At 35.0% G+C, this 19,583-nt stretch overlaps 2 protein-coding genes across 2 annotated transcripts; one reads left to right on the top strand and one right to left on the bottom strand.

The window, feature by feature from the left end:
* The first annotated feature begins 1,459 nt into the window (after positions 1-1,459).
* Positions 1,460-2,181, top strand: LOC141622972 (histone H2B-like). Its single transcript, XM_074439008.1, has one exon. The coding sequence runs from the start codon at positions 1,531-1,533 to the stop codon at positions 1,939-1,941; it is 411 nt and encodes a 136-aa protein (XP_074295109.1). The 5' UTR covers positions 1,460-1,530; the 3' UTR covers positions 1,942-2,181.
* A 7,491-nt stretch (positions 2,182-9,672) lies between these two features.
* On the bottom strand, positions 9,673-10,525 carry LOC141622973 (putative histone H2A.5). The gene is made up of 2 exons (XM_074439009.1): positions 10,222-10,525; positions 9,673-10,123 (listed from the first exon to the last, which is right to left on the bottom strand). The coding sequence occupies exons 1-2, from the start codon at positions 10,432-10,434 to the stop codon at positions 9,875-9,877; spliced, it is 462 nt and encodes a 153-aa protein (XP_074295110.1). The 5' UTR covers positions 10,435-10,525; the 3' UTR covers positions 9,673-9,874.
* Between the last annotated feature and the right edge of the window lie 9,058 nt (positions 10,526-19,583).

Here is a 19,583-nt window from a genome sequence, read left to right as displayed (position 1 = left end):
CGATGTGGGACAAACACAATTCTCAAACATGAGAATTATGCCTTTTCATAGGCATCACTTCCAACAGTTTTTCTATTCTATTTTGGGATATCTCAGTCACTTATTTGTCTTTCTATGCAAATACAAACAAATGTATGCTCCATTAGGCATTGCAAATTATATGTTGCTCTGATCTAATCTATATAAGAAAGCATTAAAGAGTGAGTTTATTTAACAACCAATTTGTCTCTTTTTATCAGTGTTAAAAATAACACGGGTTAAATACTACCCTATTTAATAGATATGAATATTATTTTGCTAGTCCCTAGGATCCTTCTTTTTGTCTTACCTATAATATTTGACCCGTCTTAAAAATACGACCGAAAAGCCAGCCTTAGATAAAAATTTGTGTTTAACAAAACACCAACACAAAAGTAAAGCTCTAACAAATCATAACTATAGGCTAAATGTATAGAATATGCAAAGATGAAACTATTGAATATTAGATATAAACAACATTAACAATTAAATGACAATTCAAACCTAATAAATCAGGACAATCGATGATAAATATCAAAATAAAATAGTCTATTATTGACAACCTCTTCTTATACAAAATAATGCAACTAATAATAAAAATAAAACCACTAAATTTGCAATGATTAAGTAGTGTATTTTGTTGTCCCATATGACTATATTTTTTTTTTGGTACACACGCCATATGACTATATATAGTGGAGACTGAGAGAGTTAATGTGAAAGTAGGACATTGAACCCTTCACGTGAAGTGTAGGCAATTTAATTTGAACGTTGATAGTCAACCATAATTTTTACAAACAAACAATTCATTAATAAAACTATATCCTAAAAATGAAACTATCTTAGTAACAAAGTGAAATTTAATAAATAAAAATTATTTTAAAAATTAAAACTCTATCCTAAAAATGAAACTCTATCTTAGTAACAAAGTGGAATTTAATAGATAAAAATTACTTTAAAAATTAAAACTCTATCCTAAAAATGAGACTCTATCTTAGTAACAAAGTGGAATTTAATAGATAAAAATTACTTTGAAAAATTATTTAAGTGTTTCGGCAATGTTGGAGACTCTATAAACGTTCGAAAAAAACTTCTTTAATAATATAGATTGATAAATAGATAGATAGATAGATAGATAGATATGATGATATGATATGATATGATATGATATGATTGAGACATAGGATGGTCATGACTCATGAGTCAATAGTCATGACCAAAAACTTAAAATATGAAATGGACCTTAAATATTAGGTACAATTCTCAATCCTTCACAGCGCCGGCCCAATTCTCAATCCTTCACAGCGCCGGCCCAATTCTCAATCCTAATTCAACGAATCATCTGGTAACAATGCCACATCATCGATCCGTGTAACACAAGATCCACCAATCAGAAACAACCACTACTCCCTATATAAACACTTCATCTCCCTTCACAATTCAAACACCACCAAATCTCTTCACCCCTCAATTTACAAAAACACCAACACTGTAAAACTCTCCTTCACAGAAATGGCGCCGAAAGCCGAGAAAAAACCCGCCGAGAAAGCCCCAGCCGAGAAAAAGCCGAAAGCCGGAAAGAAACTCCCAAAAGAAGCCGGAGCTGCTGGTTCCATCGACAAGAAGAAGAAGAGAACGAAGAAAAGTGTGGAAACCTACAAGATCTACATCTTCAAGGTTCTGAAGCAAGTTCACCCCGATATCGGAATCTCCAGCAAGGCGATGAGCATCATGAACAGCTTCATCAACGACATCTTCGAGAAGCTTGCTCAGGAATCTTCTAAGCTTGCCAGGTACAACAAGAAGCCGACTATTACTTCCAGGGAGATTCAAACTGCTGTGAGACTTGTGCTTCCTGGTGAATTGGCGAAGCACGCGGTTTCTGAAGGGACTAAGGCTGTTACTAAGTTTACTAGCTCTTAGATTTGTTGATTAGGGTTTGTTGTTTGATTTTGGTTTAAGGTTGATAAAATTATGGTTTCGTTGTCTGGTGTTTGTATTATCCGATTAACATCTTAATACTAATGGCTATTGGCTTCTACAATATAATGTGTCGATTTTCGCATTTTAATTTGATTTTAAGATCAAACTTGCTGGTGTTTGATATCTGACTTGTTATATTTCGTCAGTAATTTCAATGGAATGACTGGATTTTGATTCGAATTTGCCTTTTCTGTTAGTCTTTTTGTTTGTTTATATTATTGGATTAAGATGTTTGAATTTGGCTTCGCAAGTTTTACACATGTAGTAGTAGTAGTAGATGACTGAGTAGTGAACTCTGTTGAATATTGTGATCAGGACACTGTCTTCCTTGGTGGATTGGATCGGAATGCAGTAGAAATGCAAATGGTTTATTTTGTCTAAAGAAACTTAAAAGTTTGTTTACAAATGGATTGGCGTAAACTTAAGCAACTTTTGATCTTATATGGCTGGCACTGTCCCTACAAATGTTACTACGTCTTGCAGTCAGTCGGAAAGTTAAATCAGTGTCGACTGTCGCGAGTGTTATTTTGATTCATCCTTCCCTTTTTATGCAGTCCTCAAATGTATCAGTCTATCAGATGATTTGGGCTTATCGGAAGGGATTAATCTGATATAGTGTAAAATACTACTCCCTCTGTCCCGGTCATTTGTTGTCCTTTTCCATTTTGGGATGTCTCAGTCATTTGTTGTCATTTCTATTTTAAGAATGAATTTGATTAGTAATTTGATCATTCACCCTCAATTTAATCCACTTGTCATTTAGTAATTGGCCTAATCCCCTTTTCTTGGTCTTTGTGCCAAAACCAAAGGACAACAAATGACCGGGACGGAGGGAGTAGTAATTACGCAGCATCACAATAACTTCGCTTGAGGTGAAATAATGAACCGTGTTATGAATGTTTGATCTTTATTAAACTTGATGATGCCTTGTGGGAGTCTATGTAGGTTTATTTGCGTTTGAATACGTAAAGTAACAGATTGAATCGTTTACTGTGTATGTTACATGAGTCCTTTGTTTTTATTTGAAACTGTTGGGTATTTGTTGTACCTTCAACATTGTTCTTAGGATATAGGAGAACAGTTTGAACTACTGTATTCCGAGTTTGAGGGATCTTCTAGGAAAAGGATAAGTAGCCTCAATGGGAGGCAGGTGAGATTTTAAGCTGCTTTTTTAATGTCAGATTTTAAAGGCTCGAAAATGTTGATTTAGATGAGGGAAACCTGTATTTAAATGTCGGGAGTTTGTAGGGGAGACAAACTAGAACCCAAAAATTTGTTTTCCTCGTGTTTTTTTTTTTTTTTTTTTTTTCCTGTGAAGCCATGGCTTGATGGTGAAAGCAAGAGGAGATTTATAACAGGCTTCTGCTCATAAAACAGCTAGTAACCCAATTCGCAAGATAATGATTCAGCTGGAGCATTGTAACCATCCGAATCTCAAAATGGACATAATTCAGCGAATGCTCAATTATGGCAGTGGAAGGGCCATGGAAATAGAGGGAGGTGATTGCTAAGCGCTAAGCAATGGTCTGTGGTTCAATTGTTGAGATACAAAGGTAAATAACTTATACTCAACCTTTTATTCAAAATTTTGTGCCGATGCTTAGAACTTCAAATCAGGATGTTTCTGGGGAGATAAGATATTTGGCAATTTGTTTGTATCATTAATAATAATAGTTGATTATTGTACCTGTGTAGCTGTGTTATCGGTTTTCGATATAAGTGGCTGTAGACAGATGGTCGTCTTCAAATATTTCAATATGTGGAGGACCTCTTCAAATGTAACATTTAAGAGCTGGGTGTCTTCATTTTCAGGTTTTCCAGTGTACTGAGTGATCAAGAACCTCAAGCGGTTCAAGAATTCCAGTTTACTGAGTAGTCAAGAACCTTGAGCTGTTCAAGAAGGAATTTGAAAATGGCAACAGTGCTGCCGTATCTTATAGATAATTGAAGGAATGATAGGAGAAGCTAGGAACGTGTCCTAGTGATGTGATATTGAAGGGACAAGAGAGGAAGTGTCTAATTCCTAGAAACTATGAACTGGTGCAAGAATGAACATTCTGTGATTTGTCGTATGCGATAGGAATTAGTTGGAGCAAACATTCTGCGGAATTTGAGGATTATCTGTGAACTGTTGCACGGTGCAAGAATATTAGGGAGTATGCTCCAGATCAGGAAGAAAGTTACTGTCATCTGAACCAGGATACTTTCTGCGCAATCCGATTTGCACGCTTCAGATCAAGAATATGTCGGAGTATGCTCCAGAAAGTATACGTTTAGAAAGTTCATTCTTGCACGGTGAATTGTATGCGTCACAGAAAGTTCATTCATGACTGGTTTATCTGTGAATTTTAACCTGAGTCGAACTGCTATTGAAGGGACATTTGAGGGTGATGGTATGCGATGAACCAGGCTCGACCAAAAATCGGCTAATCGTGCAAAAGCGGTGTGTTCTTATTGTTTGGGCTTGAAATCGAATAAGGTACCTGATGAGCTCCCATCCCCCTTAAACTAAAAGAATAAGAGATTCTAAAGTTTTCCCGCCTAAATGAATTAGGCTATAAATGGGCTTCAGAACACCATATCTACAACTGGGCCATCCTGATTAATTTCGACTTAAGCTATTAATGGACTTCATAATATCATATCTACAAGACTACAAATGAACCATACTGATTAATTTCATACAATAAGTCAATAAATAATTCTCTGCCATTTAAAAAAGGGAATAATATTCTTTTAACTTGCAGACATATTACGGGATATTCTTATTTTGTTATATGCATGAAATTGCACTAATTATATGTACAATGTGGTATAAATATTTTACTATTATTATTTTTAAAACTAAACATTATGACCAAGAACATTTTTTTAGGAAACATTTTCTAATTAATTCTATTATTCTATCTTTTGATAATAACGTACTACGGGTTGAGAGTATCATAAATTGTTATTACTTCTAAAAAGAAAAACTTACTTATGATATTTTTTTTACACTTTAACTTAATATCCATCTTTGCTCCATACTATATGAAAACTTAAATTTTGGTTACTTTTTTTTTTAATTGTTTATATAACGCCTTTAGTGGATATAGTGATATAATTAGAAACAATGTTTTCTTAAAACAAAGTTAATATAAAATAATTTCAGTAAAACCGACAATCTTATACGGAGTAAAAGTGTTGAACAATCTCTTTTCTAGCTCCTAATACAAAATTACTAATAGTAAATTTTATAATTAAATTTCAAATGGAGTTAAATACCAATAATATAATTATTAAATTCTCTAATATTCTTATCTAATAACCGCGCATTTGCGCGGGATCAATACTAGTTTCTACTACTTATTGGCACTATTTTGAGCTCATTTGGTGACATTTAGGGGTGGTTTGTGACGATTTTTACATTGTTTGACCAATTCCGAGTGCTTTGCCATTTAGCATGGTTCAAGTGGAGATCAAGAAGCCAATAGATAGAAGAGGAATGTCCGAGGAAGAGCCAAGGATAGGCTTGAAGAAACGCACCAAGGAGGCCTTCCAAAGGAGCAAAAGAATCAAGAAAGAAAGGCGGACTACAGGAGCAAACTCGCACCGTGCGAGTTTTCCGACTTAACTCGCACGGTGCGATTTTTCCGGTTTGACAGTTTTTGATTAGCGTTTGTATTACGGGCCTGTCTTTTGTTAAGCCCATAAGTTTTAGGTTACGGGATGTTATAAATACAATGTTTTGCAATTAGGTTTGGACATCTTGTCACTTTTATTAATCAAGGTTGTAATTTGGGAATTTCATCTTTAAATTGGGTATTAGATTTAATTATGGAGAACTAATCTCCAATCTTAATCCGGCTCAAGGCTTAAACTTTGGTTGTAAGATCCTTTAATCCTTCTTTAATTTTAATTATCATTGTTAATCCTTTTGTGTTTATTGATTGAATTTTGGAATCCTTGTTTATGTTGAGTAATTAAGTGTGATTTCCTTGTTGCTTAATTAATCAAGTTCCTTAATTTATTGTTGTTGAGATTATTAAGTGTGATTTCCTTGTAATCTCATATTTGCAACACCTTGTTATTAAGTTAATGAATGTGATTTCTTCTTGGCTTAATTAGCAAGTAAAGGATTAACTTGTAATTGGGCATTAATTGTGATTTCATTGTGTCTAATTACCCCTATTGAATCTCTTGTGCTCATATCTTCTTATTAATTTGTCCAATGTATGTGATTTCTACTTGGTAGAATTGATAAGTTGGGTTATTTGATTAAGTGTGATTTCCTTGTCATTTGGCCATTATTAAGGAGATTTAGAAGATTTATCTTCACAATAGGGTGATAATATATAATTGAAGGACTAATTGAAGGATTTTGTCAACTAAAGTGCCTAGCTTTGAGTCGGGTTAAGTCTTCCCTAATATTGATTAATTTCCATCTTAAATTCTTGATTGTTTACTTGTTCTACACTCTTGTTTGAATTCCCTTGCTTTGGTTACAATTGAAAACTCAACTCAAAATCCCCCCCTTTTTATTTACTTGTTGTTATTGTTGTCACAATTGTTCTAAGTACTCTTTTAATTTCACTATTGCAAAACCCATCTTCTCTTGGGTTCGATCCCTAGCTTGCTATTATACTAGTTTATAATTAGTGCTAATTAGTGTGTTTAGTGGTATATAAATTGTTAATTTGGCCGTCTTTAAGTGCGACATTTTAGGCGTGTCAGTACCTCTTGAAGAAATCCCGGACACTTGGTAGAAAACACGAGAGAATCTTAGTTTAATCTTAGTTTGATCATTTGGGCGACGTGGGTGTCAAAATGTCTGACTGCTTCTTTTGTATTCCCTTACCAATTTACTGTTCGTAGTTTTGAGTTCTTATTATTAAACATCATCTTCTTGTGAGAATAATACCTAACAATTGAAAGATGCGACCAAATACGAACACTTGAATTATAAAATTTGGAGTGCAAGTAATATTACAATCATTCTGTTCTTTTCTCAGTTGTTGTCAAGGTTTCCATGCCAGTGTATAGGCATGTGAGCAAACAATCGCAGATCAGAGTTCAATGACATGCGAGTATGCGATTGTGTGCTACCGTTCAGGCGTTCACAACAATTTTTCTAGGTACAACAGGAAAATAATGCAGGAGTTTGACTGATAAATTGGCAAGTAATATTTGAGCATGGGCCAGGAAATCACCTTCTTAGCTTTGAAGGAAGATATGTAGTTGAGTTATTCCCTTGCTGCTGCCTACTGGTTGTAAGCAGCGCATCGGAGATCAGCATAAGGTGCAGGATCATTATGTGGCTGTGCTTCCTGCTCATTTATGCAGATTGGATATGAATTGATTGGAGCATAAGATGTTACGGGTACAAGTTTAAGGTTAGCAGTGCATTCTAAGGGAGGCCTCGGAATGTTAGAGGTACAATTCAGAGCTCAAAAGCTATGGGAAATGCATATTGAGACTGTTAAAGCTGCAAACCCAAGTTTTTCTGGTTTACCTTTCCATATTTCAGGATTGCCTCACTTTAGTGAGCAACTGATGAAATGCTGATGAAGCAGAAAACGGCACACTTTAGTTAGTGTTCAGCTGGCTGACATTCTTTACCAGCATCAATGAATGTATGGGCTAGAAGCCTAGGTAGAGACGTATAGGTGAAAAATATCTGATCTGCAATGTTTCGCAAATTCTGTCAGTCATTTTGCTTTCTTTCATCAGTCCGGAGCATGAGTATTGACCATACACCAGATACAATTCCAGACAAGCTAGGTCATGTGATCAACTATATAAACATCTAAACAAAATCATAGGCCTAAACTGGCATTACCCGAGCTACAAATCAGAAAGCAACTTAAGCCGAAACAACACCAGACTCCAAATATAAACTTCAGCAATGTCGGTGTTAGATTCTCATATGGGCCTGGGTCGCGGCCATTGAGGAGGAGAGAGTGTCCACTTTACATGTCGAAAGAGGTTGCATCCCAAAACCAATTGGCAATGGGAGGAGTAGCTCCTTGGTTTATAAAGTAGATTACATTCTCTCTTTCTATGTGATTCTTCATAGTCGGAGTTCATAACTACATGATCTTAACAGCATTTGGAATTACAATTGTTTTTGGAAATCATAAAGTCAATACAGGAAATATCTTACTCACGGTAGGAAAAGAACACCCAGCAAGAATAATAATAATAATAAGAAGAAGAAGATACGGAGTACTAAGTATTACAGCTGAGGACTACACGTGTAAGGACATCGACTACAACCCTGATGAAAACACAGTATGCCATTTCCAGGCGCTGAACACAGTGACATTGCAGATCCGAAATGCTTACTCAGCTAGATGCCTGTTGCTGCAAACAACTGATCAACACACAATACACAACCATTCCCAAATTGCTGAGTTTCAAGTTTTACTCTCTCCATCTCAATCATTTGTTTACCTTTCAGTTAAATTCGTCTCACAACGAATAAAAGAGGTAAACAAATGATTAATAACGGTCAAACCTGTGCAAACGATTTCTATCTCTTCTGAGGTGAATCTCTGCTGCCTCAACTGATGCATCAAGCGTACTAGCTATTTCAACGCCTTACACCCGCTCGGATCAATTCAGCATTACTAGGCAGGACTACAGGGGTATCAGTCACCAACCTTTTGATATAATAGGTAACAGTGCTGCTGTATCTTAAATGGAGTAGATATTTGAAGGAATGTGTCGTGGTGATGTGATACTGAAGAGAACAGGAGATATTAGTGAGATGGTTAGCTGTTTTGGTTGAGAATACTCGGTTTCCCGTAATTTCCTGAGAAATAGGCACTCCCACAATAAGGTGATACGGAGTACAAGGGAAGGATATTCATTGGCAAAAGAAGGTGAAAGCTGCTGATATTAAACAGCCTTTTTTTAGGGGATACTTCTCCGGGACAAAAATTCAAGTTACTTGCATGTAAAAGGATGTTAGAAAGGAGTTAAGAGAATAATTATGAAAGGGACAAAATTGAAAGTTTATTAAATATTGTCGATGATTTGAAGTAATCTGTCAACGATCTTTATACCAATGCGGCCGACATAAAGCCGGGACAAATTTTACCAGAATTGACAAATGTATGGGATAGATGTAGGTGAAATGTCCGCAATATAAGTTAATCCAAAATTCCGTTATCATTTCCCTTTCTTTAATCAGTCCGAGACTCTGAGCAAGAAAATTGACCATTCACCAGAATACCTTTGAAGAAAAACTTGTCCATCAACTCCAAATACATCTCAACAGAAACATATGCCTAAACCGCAATACTCAAGCTACGTATCAGAAAGCAGCTTAAGTCGACACAACCGCAATACGTAATGCTTGTCGCCAGCACCAACTGATCAACAAAATACATAAACATACCCAAATCTCTGTATAGTTTGAAGTATTACTCCCTCCAGACCAAGCATTTCATATCAAGGTAAACAAACAATTAAGACAGAGGGAATAACACTGTTGCACAACAAAGCTGAGAATTGACTTTGATCAGACAATAGCCTGGTTTTAGCACTGTTACTGACAAAAATCATCTAATGGATTGTTATTCAACGACTCCAAACTAAACATTACTCATCTAAGATTAACAAATCAATAAAATAACGAATGGAAAAAACTGAAATTAGGATGATAAACAATCAAAAAATCAAAGATCGTAGAATTAATTGAAGATTTATATATTTGATTAATACTCAAAACAACAGTTTCCAGAATCAATCAGCTATTGATCCCAGATTCTTAATTAAACTTCTTCAACGTCCTACTCATACTACTTCTACCATTAGATACATATTCCAATAAACTAAAACAAACATAATTAAAATAAAACCAACTCATATCAACTACTACTGTAAACTCCTAAGCCTTCTTTGGTGACTTAGCAGCCTTGGTCTTGGATGGAGATTTCGGCTCTTTCGGCGCCTTCTCAGCAGTCTTCTTCGGCAACAACACCGGGTTAATATTAGGCAGAACTCCTCCATGTGCAATGGTCACTCCAGCAAGCAACTTTCCGAGCTCATCATCGTTCCTTATGGCAAGAAGCACGTGCCTTGGGATGATCCTGTTCTTTTTGTTGTCACGTGCCGCATTTCCAGCCAACTCCAAAACCTTCAAACCAAATTCGCAAAAATTAAAATACCGCTCACAAAGAATTAAACAATTAATCAAATAATTGAGACCAAAGAAGGAAGCGAAGAATGTTATACCTCAGCAGCAAGGTATTCGAGAACAGCAGCCATGTAAACCGGAGCACCAGAACCGACACGCTGAGCATACCTTCCTTTCTTCAAGTACCTCCCAAGACGACCAACAGGAAACTGAAGACCAGCCTTAACCGACCTCGAAACAGCCTTCTTCTTTGGACCGCCACCCTTCCTTCCACCAGCTCCCTTCTTTCCCTTTGCTCCAGTTGAATCCATTTCTCTTAATTGGTTTTTTTGTTGAATTGTAATTTGGAAAGTGAAGGTGAGAATTTGAGATTTGGAAATGTGATGAAGTTTGAAATGAAATGAAATGTATTTATAGTGAGGTGGTGGAAGTTGAGAAGGACACGGATCGATGACGTGGATTTGGATTGGAGAGAATTGACGGTTGAGATTATATTTAATTGACGGGTGAGATTTGGGGTTTTGGAGGGCGATCCGTGTTTGTTGTGATTGACCAATAGGAATGGAGGTTGAAATTTTTGGATTTTGATTTTTGGCGCCATTGTTTTTAGTGTGTGGAAATTTCGTGGTTCAATTTGGTGGATTCAAATTTTTGGTTTGTTACAAATTCAAAAGTTTCGCAAATTTTTAAAGTATGCCAAATGTATTGCGTATGATTGATTATACGTTTATACTGTATACAAGTACTTTGCTATACTCGTTTATATTTTGTAAAATTAATATACAACCAGCAACGGTATCATATTTACGCTACTTATCATATGATGATAATCAATTACTCATAAATGATATGCAAATGGAGCATTTTATTACGAAGTATATAGTTAAAATAGTTAAATTGGATTTTGGCCTTAAAGCTGTTTTCAAGCAATGTTGTAAATAGACGAAACTAGTTGTATACACTCCATTCTGGTTCGTCTGAGAGGGTTCTAAACAACGATAGTCATTTAAGAGCATATTGGTCCAATTGCCAGGTTTCGCAAAAAATTCCAAGAGTTTTTTTCGAAAGATTGTTGAAAAATGTTTTTTTTTTTTTTACGAGGGAACCCGCAGCCGCTACCTTTGGTGCGCACTGAGTAAACCATCGGGTATACTTTTGTTGAAAATTGTTAATTCTAAAGGTTATAGTTAACATTTGTGGGCCAACTTGGCTCATGAATAAATGTATGAGTATAATCAAAAGAGTATATGGTCTAGAATAGAGACATCCTGATGCCTCAAAAGTACTTCTCGAGCTATGTTGCATGTCGACGAAACCAAATCTATAGACACCATTATAAGTCGTTTCACAAGGTTCTGAATAACGGGAGTCTTTAAGAGAATATTGGTTCAACTCACGAGGTATCGCCAAAAGATGTTACCAGTTTCGAGAAATCATAAAAAATTGTCGATCTTGAAGGTTACAATCAACGTTTTTTGCCCAAATGGACCCCAAAATAAAAGGACTCAAAAATCAATATAAAATCACTATAAAAATGTGCGAGGGTAAAATAAAGGATTATTGCTTCAAATAAAGACACTTAGCGGCGTCAAAGTTGTTTTTCGAGTTATGTCGTAAATTAATGAAAGGAGCTGCAAACGCTCCATTCCGAGTCGTTTCCATAAGATTATAAACAATATAGTCATTTCACAGCATATTGACCCAATTGCTAAGGTTTTGCCAAAAACTTCAAGAGTTTCGAAAGTTTGCGCAGATTTTTTTATTCCCATAAATATAATGGATATTTTTGGGCAACTCATTCCTTTAGCCCAACCTCATCGTGCATCATTATCAATACCTGTCAAGCCTAACTACTCACCACATGATCGAAAATTATCAAGTGGATCACGGTATAAAATTCTTAAAAAGGATTTGACAAAGAATAACACATCAAGTCAACATATGGATGAGTAGAATAATTGTAATACCCAACCCTATCGGGTTGACCTTAGTGACGCATTGAGACTAGTGGTAGACCTTGAGGGATAAGAAGAACCGTCTATGAGTGCCTTCAAGGAAACCAACCTTGTTGAGAGTGTGTTTGTGGATTGTACTAGGTCGAATAGAGTGCACTCGGTCGAGTACACTAGAGTACTCGGTCTAATGGACCGGTCTGAGAGGTATTTTATGCGGTTTATTTTCATGACTGAAAGAAGAAGTATATATGCTCTATAAACAGCAACCCTCCGTCATTTACACACCCTAAACACTCTATAGAACCCTCCTACCATTCTCTAAACCTCCAAACCATCTACCTTGAGGATGAAGCATGGAATTTGGGAAGTTAGCATCATCTTTGACCTTTCCTTTGTCGAGTTCCGTTTGTAAGTCACTATGTAAGTTTTAATTCAACTTATAGTTGTCTTAAGCCTACAATTAGGGGAATAGTATGAAGATTGTTAATTGGTGTATTACAATAAGGAATTTGGGTAATTAGATGACTATAGTAGTGAATTCTATCAATTAAGTTGTTGCATGACCTTATTGTGATAATGTTTGTTTGACTAATGTGGGAAGTGATGTTGTAGAGGACGGATCCTAGCGTTTCGCGTTTCGCTTACGGATTTACTTTGAGGTAGGATTTCTCTACTCGGTTCTTGGTAGTGTGAATTCTACATATGTGTTCATTGTTGTGATATTGTTGAAGCTACCATTATATTGATAGTATGGGTATTTGAGACATGTGATGCGTGCATTTTATATATGGTTTTTTCCCTATATTTACACGCATTTCTGTGTTATTTATGTGGCAACTGGCTACAAATGCCCCTGAATAGTCCGGTTGTTGGTGGCGGTGTTGTGATGCCGTCACTGGGTAGAGGTGGAGTTCGAGTCGAGATTAGAAAAGGAGGTGTGAAGGGTGTATGTTTCATTCATTTGCATGGCATTCATGATGTATCGTGAGTATTTGTGTTATTGAGACTGACTTGTGCTCTGTTTTGTGTTAAAATTGTCACCTCGTTTAATTGTGGTGGCCAGTGATGATCCATTGATATTTCCGGTCATATTGGAGAGCACTTGGACTTGCATGCATTGGATGATGACAATACTTGGGCCATGGAACGAAACGTTAACGTACCGAGACTAGCTTAGTAGTCGTATAGATATGACGTAGATCCATTTATACTCTTCCGTCGTAGTTTTGAGACATCATATTTGTATATTCTGTTTTTTATTAACCACTCAAATTCGGAATTTATAATGATTGTTTTTTAATTGAAGTTTTGATGCACTAAGATGCTGTTCTTTTGGATTGAAATTATCTAACTGGACTGAACTGAACTGAATGGAGCTGAACTAAACTTAACTTAATAGAGCTGATAGGCTTATCGTGTACCTATACAAAGATAATATTTATACCCTAGACAACAAATGAATGTAGTACTTAGGGGTCGAACCCAAAGGAGACGGGAGTTATTAATTAGTTGCTATGGATTGAACTTTTATCTCGGTAGGTTAACGGTTGATTGATTGGTTTGGTTTGATGTAATGATAAAACAATAATAAAGAAAATGTCTAGGGAGGTCGGGTCACGCATGCTAATTATGTAAATGCTCATGTCAAGTTAGGAAGCTGATTTTACGATAAATGTTTAGGCTTAAAGACACCCACCTTACGATATTAGTGTCAACCATAGACCGGGTCCTAGAGAAACTCTCGTCCATGACTAGGTCGTCCTACTACACATGCTTAGTCTAATTCAATTCCGTGCCTCTCGACTTTAGAACGAATGAACAAACTTAATCGATGAATAAGGCCTTTAAACATAGATTAAATATTATGGTGCAAACATGTGATAGAAACAATTATACAATATTAACTTATCCTTATTTTGACATTTACATATTACTTAATCATGCATGTCTTTCTTTATTCCCTAGACAAAGGTACATTATTCTAACATTGTGAAAATATAAACTAAACTAATGCTAAATGAAATGATAAATAACATAATTAAAATAAAGATAGAATTACCTTGAATGGAAATAGAAGAACAATTGCAAATGGAAATAACTTGGAAATAACTTGGAATAAATCTTGAACTTGATAATAGAAATGTTGTAATAAACTAATATAAGCTATACTAAACTAAACTAAACTACTAATATTCAGAGAGAATTTAGGAAGAAAAATATATGTAAGAGTGTGTAAGAGGTCAATCCAATGGTCGAGCATAGGCTCCTATTTATAGGAAAACAATAGGAGTAACGCATGCACCAAGGAGGAGCCAACCCCGATCGGATTTGGCAACCCCGATCGGGGTCGTAATGTCCATCATATTTTCTCTTAATTCCGTCCTTAATTGCAAATGGTATCGTATGTTGACGATTAATGCCTTGTTTAATGGTGCGATTAAGAGCATTAAGGAGGACATCTTAAGTATTTTGGTATCCTAGGCTCTTCTCTAGCATCTAAAATTTCCACCGCATTTTGGATTTGAATTCTCGGGCTTTGACTTGCACATTGACTTTGCTTGCATTTTCATTTTGATCCAACACTTTCTTCATGCAAAATTCATGCAATTTCAACACTTAGTCCAATCTTGCTCTCATACTTAGCCTTGCTTCTAGTGTTAACACATTTTATAGTACTTTAGCTCATTTCCCTACAAAACACTTGAACACACAATTGCACTAGAAACACAATATTAGCTTAAAAACACTTTGATAAGTGCTAAATGATATGTAAAATCAAACTAATATAAGGGGTTAAAATGTATAGAAAATGCACTTATCAAGAGCTGAGCTGAACCGAACTGAACTGAACTAAACTAAACTAAACTGAAATAAAAATAAAAAGATTATAATAATAATAATAAAATTAATACCAATAATAACAATAATAAATATTATAATAATATTATTCATTAATAATAATAGTAATAATATATTACATTAATATAATATAATAATAATCTAATAAGATATATAAAAAATAAAATAGTAATATAATAATAAATATAGTAATAGTAATAGTAGTAGTAATAATAATAATAACAATAATAAATAATAATAATATATTAATAATATAAATGATAAAATTACTAATAATAATATAATATTAAATAATACAATATATTAATGATAATAACTAAAAAATAAATACGTAAGCATAATATAATATAAATATTATAAATAATAATAATAACAATTAATATAAATAATAATAATAATATATGTAATATAATAATTTATTAAATAATAATAATAATAATTATAATAATAAATACGTTACTAATAATATTAATTAAAATGAATATATTAATAAATAAAAAATATAATATAACAATATAATAATAATAGTAGTAATAATAATAATAACAACAACAACAACAATAACAACAACAACAACAACAATAATAATAAATATTAATACTACTAATATTGCCATTAATCATAATAATATAATAATAAATAAATATCTTAAATATAAATAAATAATAAAAATAATAAAATAATAATAAATATAATAGTAATATAATAAAGGATTATTTCATAGGAATAATTTATCATATGGGTGGCCTGCTTAAATTACTCCATCCTTTAAGTAATTCGAATTTAATCCGTCATATCCCCCCTTCCTTCCCATAATACACTAGAGTGACCGGCAACCTAAACAACAGGTTATCTTATGTTTTTAAGGGTTAATAAACACCTTAATTATTTTACAAAAATAATCCAATCTACGAGTGACCTTCATATAATACACCCAACTATATTTAATCTCATCATAATCGGAACTATTAACACTCCTCCTGCGGCCACTCCTCCGGCGCCGATTCCCTCCATTCTCCTGTCCTCTTTTCTATTCTGCCATCGCCACCTCAACCGCCTAACATTCTTATCACGGTATTTGTCGTCTTCGTTCCCTAACTACTCATGGTTGGCGCGTGAAGATCTCTCCATGTTTGGTGGTGTTGGTGAAGTAAGGGTGTGAGCGTGGTGGTCTTATGGTTATTTTGGTGTAGAGTGTGACTGTGATTGGGAGGTAACAAATGCATGATGGTGATAGGAGGGATTAAAGGATAAATTAATTTAAGAAGATCACCCATAGGATGAATTATTCATTTATTTCTATGAAATATTAGTTGCCACGTCATTTTTCACCTCTTATAGCAGGTCAAAAAAACAAGCAAGTTTGTTCTGGGAAGGAAGAGGGGATAGAAGGGATTAAATTCGGATTACTTAAAGGATAGAGTAATTTAAGCAGGTCACCCATATGATGGATTATTCCTATGAAATAACCCTATAATAAATATAAATAAATATTTTAATATAATAATAACAATAGTAAATAGATTAATATAATAACTATATGATAACAATATGAATATAAAATAAGAATAATAATATTAATGTTGAAATAAACTGAACTGAACTTAATAGAGCTGAACTGAACTAAACTGAACTTGTGGCAACTGAAATTAAGTTCAAAAGAACAAGGCCTAAATGGGAAAACTGAGATAGTAGCATCCCTAATTACCGTGGCTGGGTGATTGGGGGGCGTTACGATAATAATACATAGCGAGTCCTCAAACCAATCAAATACCATATAAACATCGAGTTCCGAGTCATCCAACGATCCAAGACCAACAACAACAAAACAAGGGGACACAACATGCATACTACAAATCACACGACAACAAGTGGTACTCAACTCACACGACGATCGTGCTCGACCACATACACTCACCGGATCGTAAATGTGCACGTCTCTCTTATGGCGGGCCCACAAGAGGATGCTTCGGCGACCCTCCGCGTACAACGGTGCCCCCGAGAACCCGGCTACCCGTACCAGTTCACAAACTCAAGTCCAAATGCTATAATCATCATCGTATCAATAATAACCATCAACAATACTCATGAATCTCTAAGAGGTAATACTCTAATTCCACCACAAGACACAATGTGTGACACCCTCATACTCCAAGTGCCTTACCAAGACCACTTAAGGTATGAAAACGTCACCATCTCGGTTATCCGAGGCAATGATAATCATAAGTGTAACACCCCGTATTTTATTAAGTAGGATAAAATTATTTTAATTGATATTTTGGATTTAATTATGTCATTTAACTATTTCAGTATATTTTACGAGTCTTTTTTTGAAATTCAGTCCTTAGCGGACTCAAGTCGGACCCGGGAAAAAAAGTCATCGAGTTAACCATTTTGAATTTATTTTGCTAAATGAACAAATTTCGTTAAAATCCGCTAATTTAGTAAAATTGCTAATAATTCCGTTTCAAGCCGATTTCTTATTATTTCCGTTAACTATCTGAGTTTATTTTATTTTTCATTCTTTAAACTTATTTATTATTGATTCCGTTTCATTTATGAGACTCTTTCTTAAACCGGTTAAATTTAACTCGAAACGGTTTTAATAACTATCGAAGTTTCTTAACGACGAAGAAACGTACGTATAATAAATAGCTAGCTAGCTAGCTGCTCCCTCATTTCTCACGTATCATTCCTTCTTCTCCCTTCCTTTTTCTTCTTTTTCGTTCTGTTTCATTTTTTTAATTTTAAATTGATTCTATCACTCCGTTTGTCATCCGTTATCAATGATTTTCGTTCCATAGTCTTTGCTTTCATCGTTCTGTCAATCCGTTGTAAGTAAAATTCATTTTCGTCATGTATTTTTACAAACGCAATTTATACTTTCAGCTTTATTTATTATAAGACGGTTGTAGATGCTAAGATAGACGGTCTTGTATAAGATTTGTTAGTCATGAAGGACTAATTCGATCGGAAAAAGGTAACGATGACGGGTTACTCGATATTACTTGTAAAATATGTTTATTTCGAATCTTTGGTTAGTCTGTTTTATAATTGAGACGGTGTATAATTATATATAGGGATCCTTATGGATGTTAATTAGTCAGTTGTATAGTTGAGACGGTGTATCTTGATATGTGGAGATGATTGAGACGGTGTATATCTTGACTGTAGGGATCATTTGGGATGCTAGCTAGTAAGTGGTATATTTAAGTCGGGGTATCTTTGACATGTAAGGATTGTTTTGGGTGCTAATTGTTGTCTTTTATAGTTGAGACGGTGTATCTTGACATGTAGGGATTGTTTTGGGTCCGCTAGATGGTACTCGAATAAAGGCCGCTTTAGATGGCTAAAATGAATGCTTGGATCGGGTTTTGAGAACCCAAAATGGGTCACCCCGCACCGTGGTGGTGGTGGTTGTCCGAGTTCGTGTAGGGGCTATCCAAATGGCCACTTTGAGTCGTGGGTCGGGTTTATTTTGTCACAAATGTGATTCTTTTGAATGACTTAAATCCCGCCTCGTATTTCATATAACGTAAATCATTAATATTGCTCCTTCACATATTTAGTTTATTGGACTCATTTAATTTTGATAAAAGGGCTAGCTATATTTGGTAACTTTGGGCTAGTTGTGTTTATAAATTGTTTTGGCGCTAACTCGGTTTATTTAAAATATAATTAAATTAATTTTCGTCTCATATTTTATATAACGATAATTCGTTAATATCGTCCTTTCACATAATTATTTTAGGTGACTCATATGTGGTTGAAGATGAAGAGTAATTTTGGGTTTTAGAAGCTTTCTCAAGTTATTACTTGTCTCTTTGCTAGCTTAAGGTAACTATTCCGAGTTACTCGACGAATTAATGTCACATTAGTAGTTGATGTTGTGTTTCTTGTTTGTTAAGTGTTTAGGTGATTGATAATGTGTTACTTTCGTTTCTCACATGATAGAAATTGGGAATAGCATGAGAATGATATTGTGATAAATTTTGTGATTTGGGCCAAAGTAGGCCAAGACTCTGAACTGGGCCAGATTGCCCGAACGAGTTTGGTCAAACTAGGTTTAAACCGGTCAGCCTCGATTTGACCGATGACCCGTCGCGGGACTCGGGTCGAGGGTTTGTCTTTGAGGTGAGATTGGTTGTTATTGGATGTTTTACGTTGATGCCTTAATATTTGTGACTATCATTTCACATGTTGGTTGTTGGATGAATTGGTTGCCTTATACTTGAGTCTTCTTGTCTTGTTGCCATTTTAGCTTATTCTCATGAATTATGAGATTAACGGTTAGCTGAAATTTGGGTTATTATTGATATTGGAGATATTGTTGGATTGTCAGCTGAATATGCTCTTGCGTAGCCTTTCATATACTAGGGTGTGTATGATCTTTTGTGTGTACAAGTTTGGACTCTTTGCCCCTTTTATGGTTAATTGGGTGTCCTACTTGTCTTGTGTGGTGTGGGCTAAAGTATTCAAGCTGGGACTAGGTCCTAGGTGAGTATTTCGGCCTTCATCATAGATAGGCCATTATAGTCTTTGACGAGTATATGTTTGCGGCTTAATAGCTTTTGTGTTCCTGGCTTGGTGGGTTTATATCCAAGCTGGGGCATGACCTTTCTGCCTATTTTGTGAGTAGATGGTCA

The sequence above is a fragment of the Silene latifolia genome, chromosome X, assembly GCF_048544455.1.
Source record: "Silene latifolia isolate original U9 population chromosome X, ASM4854445v1, whole genome shotgun sequence".
Lineage (NCBI taxonomy): Eukaryota > Viridiplantae > Streptophyta > Magnoliopsida > Caryophyllales > Caryophyllaceae > Silene > Silene latifolia.
The sequence above is the reverse complement of the archived record's forward strand: the minus strand, read 5'-3'. Positions and strand labels throughout refer to the sequence as shown.